This window comes from Nestor notabilis, unplaced genomic scaffold (genome assembly GCF_000696875.1).
Source record: "Nestor notabilis isolate BGI_N333 unplaced genomic scaffold, ASM69687v1 scaffold19887, whole genome shotgun sequence".
In the NCBI taxonomy this organism is placed as follows: Eukaryota; Metazoa; Chordata; class Aves; order Psittaciformes; family Psittacidae; genus Nestor; species Nestor notabilis.
Genome location: NW_009937186.1, coordinates 1 through 17312, shown reverse-complemented (window position 1 = coordinate 17312; position 17312 = coordinate 1). Strand labels below are relative to the sequence as shown.

At 43.3% G+C, this 17312-nt stretch overlaps 1 protein-coding gene across 1 annotated transcript; it reads left to right on the top strand.

Annotated features, from left to right (window-relative positions):
* The first annotated feature begins 2906 nt into the window (after window positions 1-2906).
* Window positions 2907-15892, top strand: HSPA4 (heat shock 70kDa protein 4). Its single transcript, XM_010018707.1, has 18 exons — window positions 2907-2972; window positions 4604-4744; window positions 5451-5573; window positions 6032-6131; window positions 6529-6662; window positions 8469-8713; window positions 9109-9185; window positions 9462-9613; window positions 10575-10681; window positions 10996-11129; window positions 11586-11767; window positions 12156-12245; window positions 12717-12869; window positions 13378-13503; window positions 14512-14619; window positions 14937-15056; window positions 15214-15375; window positions 15644-15892. Exons 3-18 carry the CDS (start codon window positions 5454-5456, stop codon window positions 15836-15838), a joined length of 2205 nt encoding a protein of 734 aa, XP_010017009.1. The 5' UTR covers window positions 2907-2972; window positions 4604-4744; window positions 5451-5453; the 3' UTR covers window positions 15839-15892.
* Window positions 15893-17312: the final 1420 nt, after the last annotated feature.

Sequence of the window (17312 nt, the reverse complement as noted above, 5' to 3'; positions counted from 1 at the left end):
TGTTTCTTGTTAGACAGTGTTTCAGCTGTGTTTGCCTGTTGCTGTCTCTAAGCAATGAATCAATGGAGAAGGAAATGTTTAATCTGGTACCATGTGCTACAGTAAGGAATAGTCTCTAAAGGGTTCTCAGTAATATGGCAGCTTAAGGGTTAGATGTGCTAGGAAAATATTTAATGTATGAATTCCAAAGCACTCTTTGAAAGTTCTGGGTATGTGTCCCTCAGAGTTGAAGTTCTGCTTATATGTGATTGAATAATACACATCTTGCTCACTGAGGGGGAGGAGTTGTGTAAAGTGCCTGACAAAAAGCACCTGTCAGGAAATAATTCGGTTCTGAAAGGCTGAAGTGAAATTGGAAAAGAATTGAGTAATGGTAAAAAGTTTTTAACAGGGCTCAGTCTCCAAGCACCGTTCTGGGGAATGCAGAAACCGTTCTGTGAGCAAACTCGCCTGTAAAGGGAATTCTTAATGACTTTGTCTTGGAAACAGCCTGGTTCAAAAAGTCCGTGCTTAGTGTTTCTGTGCAGGGACCTCTGGGGAAGTCACGCCAGGTGCTGTGACAGCTCCTCGGGAGTCTGCTCATGGTCAGGGTTAAACACTGTTTGCTATGATGACATCCATGTTTTGGGAAGGATTTGTAGGTATGTGTTATTGTCATCGTTTGTTTTAGTAAAGTAAACCCTGCTGAATGCACTGTATTTAGTGCAGTGGCACAATGGTGTTCTCTCTGAATCTGCTTTCAGCTCTGCGCTTGGATTCTTCCAGAATCCTGTGAAATTGGAACTTCTCTATCCAAAAGCAGCACAAAACGTGTTTGTCTTTGAATACAATATTCTTAAAATGGAGAAGTGGTAGAGAGAAAGTTAGTAAAAATGGAGGGGGAGGGAGATCTCCACAGGATGAAGGGACTTTCACGAGGTGAAATCATTGAAACTGAGCTTATGCAACTAGGGCTGATTTTAGTGTAGAGGAAATGTGCTGTCAGGGGACAGGAGATACCATCTGAGGAAGTGGAGGCAGGTGGGAGTGTGAAGTGGTGCCTGCAGGAGCATTAATGAAGTTCAAAGCTCTGCTTAAGTTGGTTCATTAGACCTGTGATGACCTTCAGTGTGATTATGATTCTCCTCAAGGTGCTGTGGTTAGTTACTCAGCTCCCAGTAAATTGTATAATAGCCTAATTTGTGTTTAATGAGTTAACCCTGGCTCCTGTGGTAAACTGATTTAGGGAATGAGGCTGCCTCACAATTCCTCCTTCCCTCCCTCTTGCAGTTTAACTTTGCTTTGTCCTGGGTCTGGTGTGGCTGCCCGGGGCTTTGAGGGAGCCAGGGTGAGCTTGGGAGAAGGGCTGGGATGGACAGAAAGGGAAGGAGCAGAGCTGAGGAGAACCATCCCATCTGTCCCACTGCAGCTCCTCAGGGAAGCCTGCCTGTTCATAAAGCATAACTAAGAAGAATGTTTGCACTTCAGGGTTTTATTCCCTGCATATAGTAGAAAGTACCATATCTTTGAGTACTGTTCTGTCTCCTGGTGAGACAGCCTTCTGCCTTGAGTTTTCAGTCTGGAAGGTTTCAAGAGCTCTGTAACCTATATTAGTGGGTCTGTGGTGGATGGGGGCTGATGGTTTGTGAATCTAGCAGTGAAATAGCTGGATATCTTGTTGTTGTCTAGGAGAAAAGCATCAATTCCTGTTTGTGTCTTTAATTCATTTCTGGAGCCCAGAGTCAATCAATAACCAGCTTCCTGCTCGGGGCTCACCACGTTTTTTAACCATCAGCTCTGCAGCTCATGTTCCCTTAGTGTGGGCCTTAGGGTTTGCATAGCACAGAACCTCCTCACTTTAATTGTTAGAGTAGTTGTTTCATATAACAACAGATTCATTCAGAAATGTTCATTCTGTTGCAGCACGTTGCTTTGGGGTGGGCCTGGCCTCACTTGTGAAGCTCTTAGTACATTAGAAGATACAAACCCAATGCAATTACCTCACTCTGGTCTTCAGTTCTGGTTTTGACCATTTCTGTTTGACAGAACAGTTCTAAACCTCAGGCTGGGATGGAGGTTGTTTCTTGTGGCAGCCCTATGACAGAATCCTGTTGTAAAGCAGATTCTTGACCTGCTGCACAGGGAGCAGCTGAATTGTGCTGTTCCAGTGTTGTGTGAATAGTAACAACCTGGTTGGTTCATGGCATTCTTTTTTTCCCCCAGTAAGTTTACCTTAGCGGTATGAGGAACTTGGATTAGAGGGCTGGATTTAATTTTGTTCAGGCTTCTACGGTTTGTTAAATATGTAAATAAAGAGGTTTGTTTAATAGGAGCAGGAATTCCTCCAGAATGGAGGGGTTTTATTCCATGTTTTTCAGAGCTGCAAGCTGTCACAAGTAGCTTGGCATCAAGTACGGTTTTTCTTCCTGTAATCTGTATTATTTCAGTGAGTGCAGATGAAACTCAAACACCAGGGTTGCATTAAAACTGGAAAGTTTAGTTAGCATTTGGTACAGACATGTAGGAATGACTTCCTGAATACCTGATGTACCTCCTGTATGTCTTCTTGAAGGGCTGTTTCCTGTATTATTAGTGAACAACTTATCTTTGAGTGGCCTTAGATACATGAGTAACTACTGAGTTAAAGGATGTCTCCCCAGTTACTATTTAGATGTAAAACTTGAAGTAGAATGAGTAAGTTTGGGTTCAGTGCTGTGCTGCTGTGCAGAGCATTGTTCTAACTGAGCTGGAAGTGTGTGTTTCCTCCCAGAATTCACAGAATTTCTGTGCGTGTATTGCAGTGAATGACCCAACTTTTCTTCAACAGACCAAATACTGTTTAAAATAGCTCTAGTACTATCAACACTTCTCAACAAGATAAGCAGTGCAGTGCGACCAGTCACTTACTAACTGGCAATGTTTCCTCTCCTTACAGGTCATGTATATCCTTTGGACCCAAGAACCGCTCCATTGGTGCTGCAGCTAAAAGCCAGGTGAGTGTGTAGGTTGGGTAAGTCAGTAGTTGAGGAGCAGGTCAGCAGGATGTATTGTTTGATCAGGGAAGGTGACACATGTCTCTGAGCTGGTGTCTTGGTGTCTCCATAACTAATGAACAGCTGAGCTAAATTCAGCTGTTCAGCATGTAATGCTGCTCTGGCACCTCGGTAGGAAGCTCAGGGTGATCACTGCATGTGATGAAGTGTACAAAAAAAAAAGCTTTGCCTCTTCTGAAATTCTGATAAATACTAATTAGAATTTACATTTGCAACCTAAAAAGCAAGCTGAACACTAGTGCTTCATCCTACCTGAGCTTGTTCTAGTTCGTGTGTGTTATGATAGCTTTTAATTATGTGACTGCATTCTATGGAATTCCATTAAGTGCATAGTTCTGGCAGAAAGGGGACAGACTTGAGTGTAAATACATCTTTCTTGACTCTTTGTGGTTGAGTTACAACCTAGATGTCTGTCTTGGGCATTCTTGCTTATGCTTTGAGTTCCTGTTGGTGTAGGTAGGTAAACATGATTTAAGGACTCAGAAGAAGTTAAGCTGATATGTCCTACTTCACATTTAGGTCCTACTGTGTCATTTCTTGTGTTGCTGTGAAACCCCTATAAAATGTGACTATTTTTTTCTTTGAAGTCCTCTACAGGAAGTGACTATTCAAACACTTGGTTTTTCTTAGCCTAAAATACCTAGAGATGGGTGAAGATTCATTATCTAGAATACAAAAATGACTGGACACAACCATGTTATTCAAGAACAGAACAACTGTGCTAGAACTAAATACAGATGTTTTTTCTGGGATTGAGTGTCTGCTTAGCTTAAAGGAAAGCATTGATACAGAGATCCAGTAGAGATGAGGTATGTCCTGCAGAAACTAAACTTACACAACATCAAACCCAGGTTACGTAGGAAATAGACACTTGACTGAAACTGAATCACAGGTAAATGTTACATGGTGCAGTGCTTGTCTGCTCAGTGAACTGCTGTGGGCTTTTAGTATGTGTCTTGCTCTAATGGAAATGAAAGAATTAAACAAGTTTACTTTCATCATGTGAAAACAAGCTGTAACTCCTTTCACTCCTCCATTTGCACTGATCTCTGCTATTAATAAAAAACTCGTGTCAGTTAAATCAAGTTGACAATATCATCTTTTTAAAGCTTCATGGCAAGGTCCTTGAGCTGTTTTGTGAGTACCTGTGTTGACTGTCACATGCATGTGATGAACCTGAACTGTAGTTTACGTCAATCTGCTTTTATGTTTGTGGGGCTACTGGCTGCACTGCGAGAGAAAGGTGGGGTGTAGGGACAGGTGAAGGGGAAGGACACTTTGCTAATCTTTCTAAAGTGTCCTACATATACACTGTGAAAATTGAGTGCTGCTTTAATCAGATTTTGATAGAAGCTTGGCTTGGTTTCCTAGCATACGTTTTATTTTAAATCTCAAATTCCTATAGGTTCCCTGAGTGATCAGAGGGAAGGTGCCTTCTAGCAACTGCCCTGATACAAGATACAAATGACAAAACTCTTCTGGTGGGAGAGGCATGAGAACAAAACTCTGTCTTCTGTTTGAAATTCAGATGTTGCCCTGACATGTTGTATTAAAGATTTCTTTTCCTCTAGGTTATTTCAAATGCAAAGAATACAGTACAAAGTTTTAAAAGATTTCATGGTCGTGCATTCTCAGATCCCTTTGTTCAAGCTGAAAAAGCAAGCCTTGCCTATGAACTTGTCCAGCTGCCAACAGGCTCAACTGGCATCAAGGTAAGTCTGGCAGATTTGAAAAAGAGCCAGAGGAGGAAACTGATAAGGTTCCCTTTAGTCTCTTTATTTTAAATCTCCTTGCTGTTGTTTCTGTTCTCTTGTGAATGGAAAGTCTCAAATAGGAAATGAAAGGCTAATAATGCAGATGGTCTCTTCAGGTGTTAGGTGAGACTGCTCTTGGTTATACAGCTGCTCAGCCTTGCAAAGCCAGTCCCTCACAATCTGCTTTACCTTTCACTCCATGGTGAATTTGGAAGACAGGTTACTTGACCTGTGGCCTTATTTAGCTACTGTCCAGGTACTGTAAAGGTGTGAGAAGTCAGCTTAGTACTTCAGGAGAAATGGTAAAAATTGGTCCTTCTCTACAATAGCTGAACTTCTGATTTGGATTTTAGCAATAACTGATGAACTTATCCCAAACCAGCAGGGAGGAAGGCATCCATCCAACACACTGCCTAGCAATTGGGATTAAAAGTAAAATGTGCAGAGCAGCTTTGTGTATGTGGCTTCTGAAATGTGCATTCCAGTGTTCATGTATTCCTGCAACTGCTGTGCACAAGCCAGGCCCTCAGAGAGAAGCTTGTACAGAGCTGGATTGCGGTTAGAGCTTGTGTTTAGTACAGGCTGTTCCTTGCCTGTGTTCCTTATGTGTGTAGCACATGGGTTGTGCTGTGGTGTAACGTGTGTGCACAATTCTTCTTTGAAGGCCATGTATATGGAAGAAGAAAGAAACTTTACTATTGAACAGGTGACAGGAATGCTTCTCACCAAGCTAAAAGAGACTGCTGAGAATGCGCTCAAGAAGCCTGTAGTTGACTGTGTTGTTTCTGTAAGTATGTGATGGTAACCAGGTCTTACCTATTTGGTTGGCATCATAAACTGAAATGATGGCAGCATGAAATTGCCCATGAGACTTGAATATTCAGGTATTTGTCTTTTTTGTTTAAAATGAATCTCACATCTCTTCTTCAACTCTAGACTTACTTCATTAATGGTGAAATGGCTTAAATTGCTGCTAATCAGCAGCATAAATAATATTTGATACCTACTTCTGGTTCTTTGCTCCTAAAATGAGTGGCTTGAGATAGGGTGGAAAAAAACTTCACAAGAAGTAACTTTGTCTTCATGTAATGTTCTCCTTCCCCTTTCTCTGTTGCAACTGAAGTGAATGCTGAATTTGCAGGGTACTTCAGTTGTGCTCTATACTGATTGTCTGCACACAGTTGTAACTACTTGCTGAAGGTGGCTGTTCTAAATGTTTATACTGGTTATCTGATCATCTTGCAGGTTCCTTCTTTCTACACAGATGCAGAAAGGAGGTCTGTGATGGATGCTACACAGATCGCTGGTCTCAACTGTCTGAGACTGATAAATGAAACAACTGCAGGTAGCACCTTCCTTTCTCTCCCTTGCTTAATATTGTAGCTTTATTAGATAAAAGGGCTTGTAATCTGTCAGTGATCCGTGTCCTCTGGAGTTACTGCTGCTTTTGTAAACTTAAAATGGATTAGTTGATAAAGTTCCTTAAGCTCCTCTGTTACTTCATTGCTTTACAGAGGTATAAAGATATTTCCTGAATACCTGTTCTAATGCAGCTCCTGGGGGGCTAATGCTGTTTCATGTTCTTCCATGTCCCTTTAGCACTGGGAATTTTCTTTAACAAGAGACAGTTTCTGTAGCTTGAAAAGTCAGGGGAAATGCTGATGATCTTTACTGAAGACCCACTTAAGGAATTACAAAACTGAGTGTCCTGACCATAGTCTCTGTCTCTTGTCTCTGTGTAGTTGCCCTGGCATATGGGATCTATAAGCAAGACCTGCCTGCCTTGGAAGAGAAGCCACGGAATGTTGTTTTTGTGGATATGGGGCATTCTGCATATCAAGTTTCTGTTTGTGCATTCAACAAAGGAAAGCTGAAAGTAAGCAATCTGTTCTGCATCCATTTTAATCACCAGTAGCAATATTCATCAGTGCTTACAGGGCCCGTGACAGGCAAGCTTGCTTGTCTTTACACAGTGCATCCAGACAGCTCAGTTCTTACTCTTTAAAATTGCTCTTTGTCTGGAGTTAAAAGTAGGGCAGGGAGCTAGAGAGCTTTTGAGCAGTGTGTGGAGGAAGCAAACATGCCTTAATCAGCAGACTTTGGCAGAGAATAAAAAGCCTGGGTTAAATTGTGTAGTCAGAAATTATCATATCTGACTGGATGCTGCTTTCTGAGAATAAATACTTCAGTTCAGTCATGAGAGCGAGCATGAAAACAGGCATTCCTAGGATGCTGTGTCATGTTTTAAACATTAACTGTGGGGCTCGTGTGAAAGAGTAAAAACAATCTAATTACTTTAAGCTTTGAGTGGAAGCTAAGCAAGCTACAGTGTCAGCTGCCAAAGCATTAACTGTTCTCAACACTTCTTAACGGCCTTTTTACAATTACAAGCCTGGGTTTTGCAGTTCCAGTAACTGAATTGGTTGGGGAAATAAACCCAAACTTTGAAGCACAGGGCAGTGAAATGCAGAGAGGGCAAGAGTTCTGAAAGCATTAGTTTTGTTGAAGTTCTGCTTCCTCTTGTAAGGAAACGTGACCTCCTTTGTGTTTCTATGATCTGTCTTTTAAACACTAAGCACAGAAGTATGGAACGGGTGCCTTTGGGTGCAGGAAGGAAGAGCTGGGCAGCAAGGCAGTTAAAACAGTGTAGAGGCCAAACCTAGTCTGAAGGTGTATTGAGAACAGTGTGATACTGCACTAATTTCTGTTACTTATAAAATCAGTTCCCAGCATGTTTAAAGCACAGAATCAGCTGAGGTGATTGGGCCACAGATGTTCTTTGCAGATAATCCCTTCCTCAGAAATGAGCACCCAGTTACAAGAGTTAGTAACATTTATTTTCTCCAGGCTTTATTCTTAGCTTGGTGTAAGCATGTTCCACCCTTATGGGGCATCAAAAATTAAACTGGGATATGATTCAAACTGACAGTGGCTAAGCAGAATTTGGGAACTGATGATGTGCTTAGAGTACAAGCTACTGAACAGATTGTGTTGCTGAGCCTTGCCCTAGCTTCCTAAATTGCCTCTGAAAGTTGTCACCTTGCTACAGGAAGGCTGGGGGCCCAAAGCTGCTTTTAGCATTGGAGACAGATGGGCTTTTTCTCCTGTGAGAATTGCCATTCAGAGAGGTCTCATATTTGTGAAGCTGCCAGAATTTGTCCGAGGTCGTGGTGGGTCTGTCTCCAACAGCACTTTGAACACACCTAGTACCAGCTACAACAGCCACAGGGTAATCGTGGCTTAGACTTGGTAGGTTTTTAAAAACCAAAGGCATCTCTTGGGATGTGTACATGTATTACTGCAGATACTGGTAATGCAATGGCTACTTAGGTTGCCCTGAAATAGAAGAAAACAGCTTAGTTGTTGCCAGCAGTGTCTGAAGTGTGAAAGCTGAGTATTGGACATGGATTTATTGTTTGGACTAGGTTAGGCTTCTAGATGAGGCTTATCAAAAGAAACCTCCTCACTGGGGAGGGCAAGGGCAGAGTGAAAAATGAACTGTACTGGATTTTCCATTGTGGCTGCAGCAGCATAACTCTTCCTCAGGAGGAGCATTGTGGTACTTGCTTTAATTTGAAGTTGACTGTGTTTGAAACAAAGAAGTGCTTTGACATTGACTGCTGGCTGGTGTCACTGAGTACTGACAAATTGCACTCTTACTGAAGAGCTCCATTCCTTTAAGGTTCTTGCTACAGCATTTGACACAACGCTTGGAGGCAGGAAGTTTGACGAGATGTTAGTTGAATACTTCTGTGAAGAATTTGGCAAGAAATACAAACTGGACATCAAGGCCAAGGTCCGGGCTCTGCTGAGGCTGTCCCAGGAGTGTGAGAAGCTGAAAAAGCTGATGAGTGCAAACGCCTCCGACCTCCCGATGAACATCGAGTGCTTCATGAATGACATTGATGTCTCTGGAACAATGAACAGGTAATGCTTATACTCTACAGAGGTGAGCTTTAGAGTGCCCTTTGTTCAAATTGCTTCAGTCAAGAAAGAAACTTGGTATGAAGTGCTGGTGTGTAGGGCTGGGGGGAGGTGGAAATGCAAGAACAATGTGTGCAGGGGTGCTGCTAAGAATGATGATGTTTAGAGGCTGGCCAGTGGCCTTCAGTTAGGAGGGAGGGCTGAGAGTGTTGCAAGTGTGCCTAGATTAGTAGAGCAAAGTTTGTGGGAGAACTTAAGTAAGTGTAAACCTAGGAGTGGGGGAGGGAAAACCCTGCAGCATGTAGCTGAAGTGGTATTCTTCTGGTTTTGGCGTCCTGCTGCGTTTGCAGGGTTAACTCATGGTTTGCTATAGCTTTATTTATGGTTTCCTCCAACAGAAGCAAATTTTTAGAGATGTGTGATGGGCTACTTGCAAGAGTAGAGCCACCCCTTCGCAGTGTGCTGGAGCAAGCCAGTAAGTGATCATGCATTCTGTGTTCTGCATACAGGAAAGACGTCCCTATCACAAGCTTTCTTTGGGTCTTGACAGAGCTCAGACAGATGGATTTAGCACAATTTCTTGCTTAGCAGTTGTAAGCTTTTAAAAACTTTTTCACACAAGCTAAAATCTGAAAGTCTTATTGCTTAGAAATGTAGAGAACAAGCTTAATGGTTGGTGTAAACTTCTGGTTTATGATGTCAGCATATTCATGTAAAACAGTCTAAAAACTAATGTCTGACTCCTTTCTAGAGTTAAAGAAGGAGGATATTTATGCAGTAGAGATAGTTGGTGGTACCACAAGGATCCCTGCTGTAAAAGAGAAGATCAGTAAATTTTTTGGCAAAGAAGTCAGTACAACTTTGAATGCAGATGAGGCTGTGGCACGAGGTTGTGCGCTGCAGGTAACAAGTGCTGCTTGTTATAGCTCTGAGTATTGTTACTGAAATCACAAGTACTTGAGACAAGGTCCACAGGTAACATGAAAGATACTTCATGTCTATCATAGAATGGGTTCAAATAAGCTTCAGGAAAGCAGTTGGAAGAATGAGAATAGCAGCTTTAAGTGATTCCTTTGTGCTCCTTATCTAAGCCAAATTGGAGGATGGGTGCAGCTTGTTGAAGTGAGGCAGAGACCATGTTTCAGTGTGGCTGGGAACTGGGAGTCTGGTAAAGCTCATGTGACGTTTTCTCTTCCAGCCTCCTTTGGGGGCCCAGGTTAAACGGGGGAAAACCTTTTTTTTTTTTTTTTTTTTTTTTTTTTTTTTTTTTTTGTTATTGCACTACTGATAAACTTGTGATATTAAAGCAATAGCTTAATAACATAGATGGGAATGAAGCTTAGGTTCTTGCCAACAGGAATCTGTGTCCTGAGCTGGAATCAGTCACTTGAATGGCTTAAGCAGTAGTGAATTCTCTAATAGTTACTAGTGCTACTGTCTCTTGAATGCACCTTAATTTTGCTCTGATGCCCTCACTTGTCTCTTCAAATGTTCAACGTGCTCACAGCTGTGCTCAGTCAGTGGTAGGAGCTGCTGGGATCTGCTTAAAGAGAATTTTGTGTTACAGTATGCAAAAAGCCTGGTACTGTGTTACTCTAGAAAGTAACTTTACTTGAGGTTCCCTGATCTCTTGTGTGGGCATGAAAACCACTTCAGTAGCCTAACCATAGCAAACCAAACAACATGACTCTAAGCTAGGACTTGTGTATTTCTATTTTCGGAGTGATCAGATTATGACAGCCATTGGCCTCCCTTAAACTAGAGTAAATCTACATATGAAGCAGCATAAATAGCTACTTGCTGGATTAAATTACTGTTCACCTGAAGTTTGAATGTTTTTAATGTGGCTCTTGTGTTCTTTCAGTGTGCTATTTTATCCCCGGCTTTCAAAGTGAGGGAATTCTCTATCACAGATTTGATACCATATCCTATTTCTTTACGATGGAATTCACCAGCAGAGGAAGGGTTAAGGTAAAAAGAAGTTCAGTTTTCTTGCATGATTACATACAGCTTAAAACTGAATGATGACAACTGGAGTAAGTAAGTTTTAGAGCAGTGCTCATTTAACAAGTCAGATGTTGATACTTTTTCTGAAGTGAATGGGGGGCAGTTTAGCACTTCCTACGTGGCTGTTGGCCTTTCTCTAGCCTAAAAGGTTATGAGACTTTTTCTGTCACTTCTTCAAGAAGCTTTTCCTTAAGGTATATGAGTATCTAGAAAAGTTTTGCTAACTTTATCAGATTCATTAGCCACTTGCTGAAGGATTGCTCTGTGTTCTCTTGCAGTGACTGTGAGGTCTTTCCCAAGAACCATGCGTCCCCGTTTTCTAAGGTCCTCACCTTCTACAGGAAGGAGCCTTTTACTCTGGAGGCATACTACAGTTGTCCCAAGGAGCTGCCTTACCCAGATCCTGCTATAGGTTAAGACCATTCTTTAACCATTTATTAATGGCCATGTACAGGTTTCAGGACTGCTGTCTGATTATGTAGTCTGGAAGGTGCAGCCTACCACAAATACTGTGGGGAGAGGTTTCCTAAGTCATGGGTCTGCAGTAAAATGAGTGGTGTAACATGGAAGTTTATGGACAAATAGGCTAAATAGAGCATCCTAATGCTAGAACAAACCTGAAAGGGGCACACTTGAGAGTTGTGTAATTCAAGTAACACCAGCTCTTACAGCACACCACAGAGAATTCTAACAGCTCTGTATCCTAGCACTGCTGAGTAAAGAAATTGACTTGTTTGGCTTGAGTGAGATTTGATACCCTCTTGAGTGCATTGCAGTGATCTGTTGTCAGCATCTGTCAGGTTTTATTTCACATTCAGTGATGAAGCTAATCTAATGGTATGGTTTCTTTCTCTCTGGGACTGCTTAGCTCACTTCTTGGTTCAGAAGGTCACTCCTCAAACAGATGGATCCAGTTCAAAAGTGAAAGTCAAAGTCAGAGTAAATATCCACGGCATCTTCAGTGTCTCAAGTGCATCTTTAGTGGAGGTTCATAAATCTGATGAGAATGAAGAGCCTATGGAAACAGACCAGCATGCAAAAGAGGAAGAGGTAATAGACTCTGCTGCTCTTAGTACTTGGCCAGTTGTGCATCATTAGCCTTCCAAGTTCTGGGAAGGTTCTAATACTTGTGTAAGGATTTAGTAGGTATCTCCAGCAACTAAAATACAAAGATGTGCTCAAGTAGTAATTGAAGTATGTTACACCAGTGACAGATCCTCTTCATACCAGGACTGTGAGGTCTAAAGGAAATTCCTAATTGTGGGGCTGTTACTTGCCTAGTCTAGAAGCTTGTAACTTATGTCTTGAGACTTTGCTTCAGGTTTCATTCCATTTCTTTCACCTAAAGAGCACTAGGTGGTGTGATCAGTCAGGAGCTGAAGCAATGATATGCATATGCATGGTTTAATATGTCAGATTGGATCTCTATTAATTTCAGAAAATGCAGGTAGATCAAGAAGAGCAGCAGAAGTCTGAAGAACAACAGCAGGCCCAACCTGAAAATAAGGCTGAGTCTGAAGAAATGGAGGTAATGTGATCACTTGGGACTTGTATTCTCTTACAGGATACTTCTGGAAGATTCATGGGAACACATAGTGTGTGTGTGTCTGCTGCCTTTGTCTTAGCTCTGGAAGCTGAACTTCTGTTGAATATTTGGGTAGTCTGCATTGTGATTAGAGCTTTGGAAGTAATGACCTGGCAGGTGATCTAGTACTGATAAAATGAGTGAACTCTCCTCCTTGTTTAGTTTTCAGTAACTTAAATACTAGAGAAGTGTCCCAGTACAAGAGCATCGCCCCCGTCAGTGTGCCTGGGAAAGGCCAGTAGTTGCCTCCACTACCTCTGAGTAGCAACTGCACAGTCAGTGTGACAAGCAGTACGTAGCTCTGATGCTGAGGTGCACCAGCTCAGTCACACTTCCTCTATTATTAGTCTTGAATACTCAGTGTGAACTGGCTGGTGATGCTGTTCTTACCTTGAATGTGTTTCTTTAATGCAGACAACTCAGGCTGACTTGAAAGACAAGAAAGTGGATCAGCCGCCTCAAGCCAAGAAGGCGAAAGTGAAGACAACCACTGTGGACCTCCCCATTGAGAACCAGTTGGTGTGGCAGATAGGGAAGGATATGCTCAACTTATTCATTGAGAACGAGGTAAACTCTTACTTGCCCAAGATAAACATTTTGTTGTTGTTTGAATATGGTTAATGGCTGAGGGTGATCAAGGAAAGATGAATAAAAACATGCAGGTTTTGTTTGAGGTGAACAACATTGCCCCACGTATATTCCCGGGATATATTCTGGCATATATATGCCCAGGATATATTCTTCCTGTTAGTGAATGCTGTAACTCCTCCTGAAGAGGGGTTCTGCAGGAAGCCAGTTCACAGGGTGATGACTTCTGAAATCACCTGCAGTTAAAGGTGCTCAATGGCTGCTGCCATCAGGGTGAAGGTTCCTCAAGCAGACCAAGGTTTGTGGGGTATCCTGTGTATCCCACCAAAACTGACATGAGCCTTCATGCCTGTGCTGTGTTTAGAACAGTTCTGTAAATCACACGATAGCAAAATCCTCAGTCAAAGTTAAGCTTTTAAGGTATCCTGCCAGTAAATACTTAATAACTACCCTTTTAGCCAACTAACTTTTGACAACTTGTTCACAGGGTAAAATGATAATGCAGGATAAGCTAGAGAAGGAGAGGAATGATGCCAAGAATGCTGTGGAAGAGTATGTGTATGATATGAGAGACAAACTCTGCGGTATTTATGAGAAGTTCGTTAGTGAAGATGTGAGTACTGCTTAGCTTGGTGTCTTCTAATGGCTTTTTCTGCAATAAACAGTTGTATTGTCATAACCTGTGACCTGTATCAGTTGCTGTGTTTACCCAGACTGTCTTCAGACTTTAAATGAGGAGAAATAGCTTTTAACCTTTCTGGCTATGCAGACAACTACCTAAATATGGCCTGAGTACCAGCAGATGGTACCCAGCATACAGAGTGTGTTCTCCAAAACAGTTGCAGCAATTAAAATGTCACCAGAGTGTATGTTTTCAAACAGAAACAGACTAAGTGCATGTGCACAATGGCTTTAAGGTTTTCAGGCACCCTGTTCTGTTCTGGTTCTTTGTCAGTATTTAGGAATAGTTTAAAGAATAAAAACCTCCAAGAGCAGCCCTACCTGGGAAAAAAAACATGGGATTGGTCTGACTAAATGTGGGCACCTGTGTCTGAACAGGTTGCTCTCCAAATCTTTTGGTGTTACTAATTAGCTTTCCCTGTTGTACTAAGGGAGCTTGGTGTGTAATTAGTATAACTCTAAGTTGGGGGACTGTGGTAATGAGGTGAGTCACTGCAGACTCCTGCCTGGATCCCTGGTGATGGCAATGGGAGCCTTGCCAGCAGGCTGCCTGCAGAGCCACACACCTCCATCAGAGCCAAAACTGGGCCAAGCTGAGTGGGATTCATCACTCCCTCACTTAAAGATGAGTTCAGTGTCCTCAGGCTTGCTCATGGACTGATGATGAAAATGGGAATAGAAAAAAGCGGGGGGGGAAACAGGCTTTTGTGTGACAGTATTGGTCTAAACTGTGACGGATGGTTGTTCCTTAACCCTGCTCTCCACCACAAAGCCATAGTGAAGGGTATCTTATTTCTGATTTCTCACTAAAGTAGAATAAAGAGTTTCAGACAAGATCTCCACAGTTTTTTGAATGTAACCCTTCCAGAAAGGTTCTGGGCATCATTTAATGCCATCTAACAGAGTATCTCACCTGCCTGTTTTGTGTGGGTTGCTTCAGGATCGAAACAGTTTCACACTGAAGCTGGAAGATACAGAAAATTGGCTTTATGAAGATGGTGAAGACCAACCCAAGCAAATTTACATTGACAAGTTGGCAGAATTGAAGGTAAGTGGTTCTTGGATGCAGTAAATTCCAGTGGGAATGCAGAGAGCTTTGTTCAGGTGGGGAGCTCTCAGAGCTCTACTGATGCAGTGGTGAGCACTGCTAACAAACTACTTAGTTTGCTCATTAATAGGCACATGAGGAGCAGGTGTCCAGTAAACCTGTAGCAGTGCAGGCTTGAGGGAGACTCAGTCTTTGCTGTAAGTGGGGGGAATAGTAGAACTTTCAAGGGGTTCAGAAGCATTGATGTACCCTGTCAGATCGTGCAGGATCATACTGTGATGCTGTGTGGGTTTTGATACCTGTTGTTCTGTTTTCAGGCTCTTGGTCAACCTATTCAGGCAAGATACCAAGAATCAGAGGAGAGACCAAAAGCATTTGAGGAATTAGGGAAGCACATTCAACAATACATGAAAACTGTTCTTGCATTCAAAGCAAAGGTATTTATGTGCTTAATTTCTGGCAAATACAAGTGGTACAAATCTTTTCTGGATTTTAAGTGGGCTCCTTCAAAAAGCTGGTGCAGCCCCCTGGCTCGTTTGTGAGTTCCTGTGCAAATACTTGTTCTGAACAGCCACTCCTGATCTGCTGTTTCAGGATGAGCAGTATGACCACCTGGATGAAGCAGACGTGGCGAAAGTGGAGAAGAGCACAAATGAAGCTACAGAGTGGATGAACAACCACCTTAATCTCCAGAACAAGAGAAGTCTTACGTTGGACCCAGTGATAAAAGCTAAGGACATACAAGCCAAGATTAAAGTAAGGTTTTGTACATAATTCACTGCATTTCCATGAATCTGTCTGATTATTGGTCTAGTTTGTCATGCCTGGAGGGGAGAGACCCTAAGGTGAGAAATCTGTGATGGCAGGACAGTGACTGGGTGTTAATCTGTTAATTGTGTTGGGGAGCACCTGACTGCGGCTTGAATATCCAGCTGGTGGTGGCAAAAGTTCACCTGAGCAACAGGTTAAAGTAGAGCTGTTGGTAGATAAAACCACCTCTAACTGTGTGTGGTTTGATTTCCAGGAATTGACAAGTATTTGCAATCCCATCGTCAGAAAACCCAAACCCAAAGTTGAGCTCCCAAAGGAGGAGCAGAAGCCGCCTGAACCCAACGGACCTGTGGAGGGGCAGGGTGAAGGCAGCACCGCGGCCCCCGAGCAGAGCGCTGCTGCCCCCCCGGCTGCTGAGAAGAAGCTTCCAGAGATGGACATTGACTGAATTTCCGCACCTGTTTATATTATGGTGAACTACAATAAAGCTTTAAGTTGTTGACTTTGTATGTTCTGAATACAGAGTGAAGCAAGTGCAAACCACAGCGCTCGTAGGAACGGAACTCCTGGAGAGGTTTGGTCAGTGCTCGGGCAGCCAGCGCCTCGCTCAGATAAGCAGCATTTCCTGCCATTAGGGTTGTGTTTAGAAGTGTTGCTGTTCCCACTGGACCTTTAGGAACAGCCCTAGGCTCATTCTCCACTTGTAGTGTCCATGGTGAGTTGGTTCTCTCTTCACTTCCTTCACTGGTGGCACAGTGGCACTTCTGTAACACCTCCCTTGGTGTGAGGGCTGCTGGGGGTTGGGGGAGGCTCCCACCAGAGCCTGAGGCGGAGCCTTTCCATCACTCACCCTCACGGAACCTTTGCTCCAGTGTTAACACACTGCTCCAGGTTATTCACTCCAGGAGCAGCTGGTTACATGAGGTTGCAAAGCAGGGGCAGGTACCATCATGTTAATGGGAACCTTCCCATCATGGATATCCATCCCTGACACACACTCTGAGAGGAGCAGCTCCTGTGGATCCCTGAATGTGCTCCTGGACACGGACTGTGTGTGCCTGGCCGCCTCCCCCCCACTCAGACCATGTAAACTTGTCTCTAATGAAATTAGCTGCTTGTAGAAAGAGTGAATGCGTGTATTTTGGCTGCCTGCACTGATAGCTGCCTCTTCCAGGGGCTATGCTTGCTTCCATGGGGATATGCTTGCTTCCATGAGGCCTTCAGTTGGAATGCTTGGGGTTTGGTTTGGTTTTTTTTCCCAGGAAGAGAAGACCTGACACATTTTGGCTTTTTATTTTTTCTTTTTTTTTTTTTTCTATGATCTTTATGCAATGATTTGCTTCTAGTACTGATTGTCATTAAACTTGCAAACATTAATTTGTATCTGTTAAAACCCGAAGCTGAAACACTTGTTCAGCTATTGCAAGAAATAAATGCACTGGATTCTACCCCATCACCTTCTCCAGCTCCTAATTGCAATGCGGAGGCAGCGGTGGGGGGCAGAGGCAGGGCTTTAGTGCCTTTTGTGCTGCTGTGGGTGAAGCTGGACTTGACAAGGGTCTGTAGGGACAGGACAAGGGGAATGGCTTGAACCAGATAGAGGGGAGACTGAGATGAGCTCTGAGGCAGAAGCTCTTCCCTGTGAGGGTGCTGAGGCGCTGGCACAGGGTGCCCAGAGAAGCTGTGGCTGCCCCATCCCTGGCAGTGTTCAAGGCCAGGTTGGACACAGGGGCTTGGAGCAACCTGCTCTAGTGGAAGGTGCCCCTGCCCGGGGCAGGGGTTGGAGCTGGATGAGCTTTAAGGTCCCTCCCAGCACCGCCCGTTCCGTGTTTCTCCAGCGCGGACCGCGGCTCCGTACCGGGGGGCTGGCGGTGCTGCACCGCTCTCGCCAGGCGCTATGGGCCCTCCCGGCCGCCGGGGGC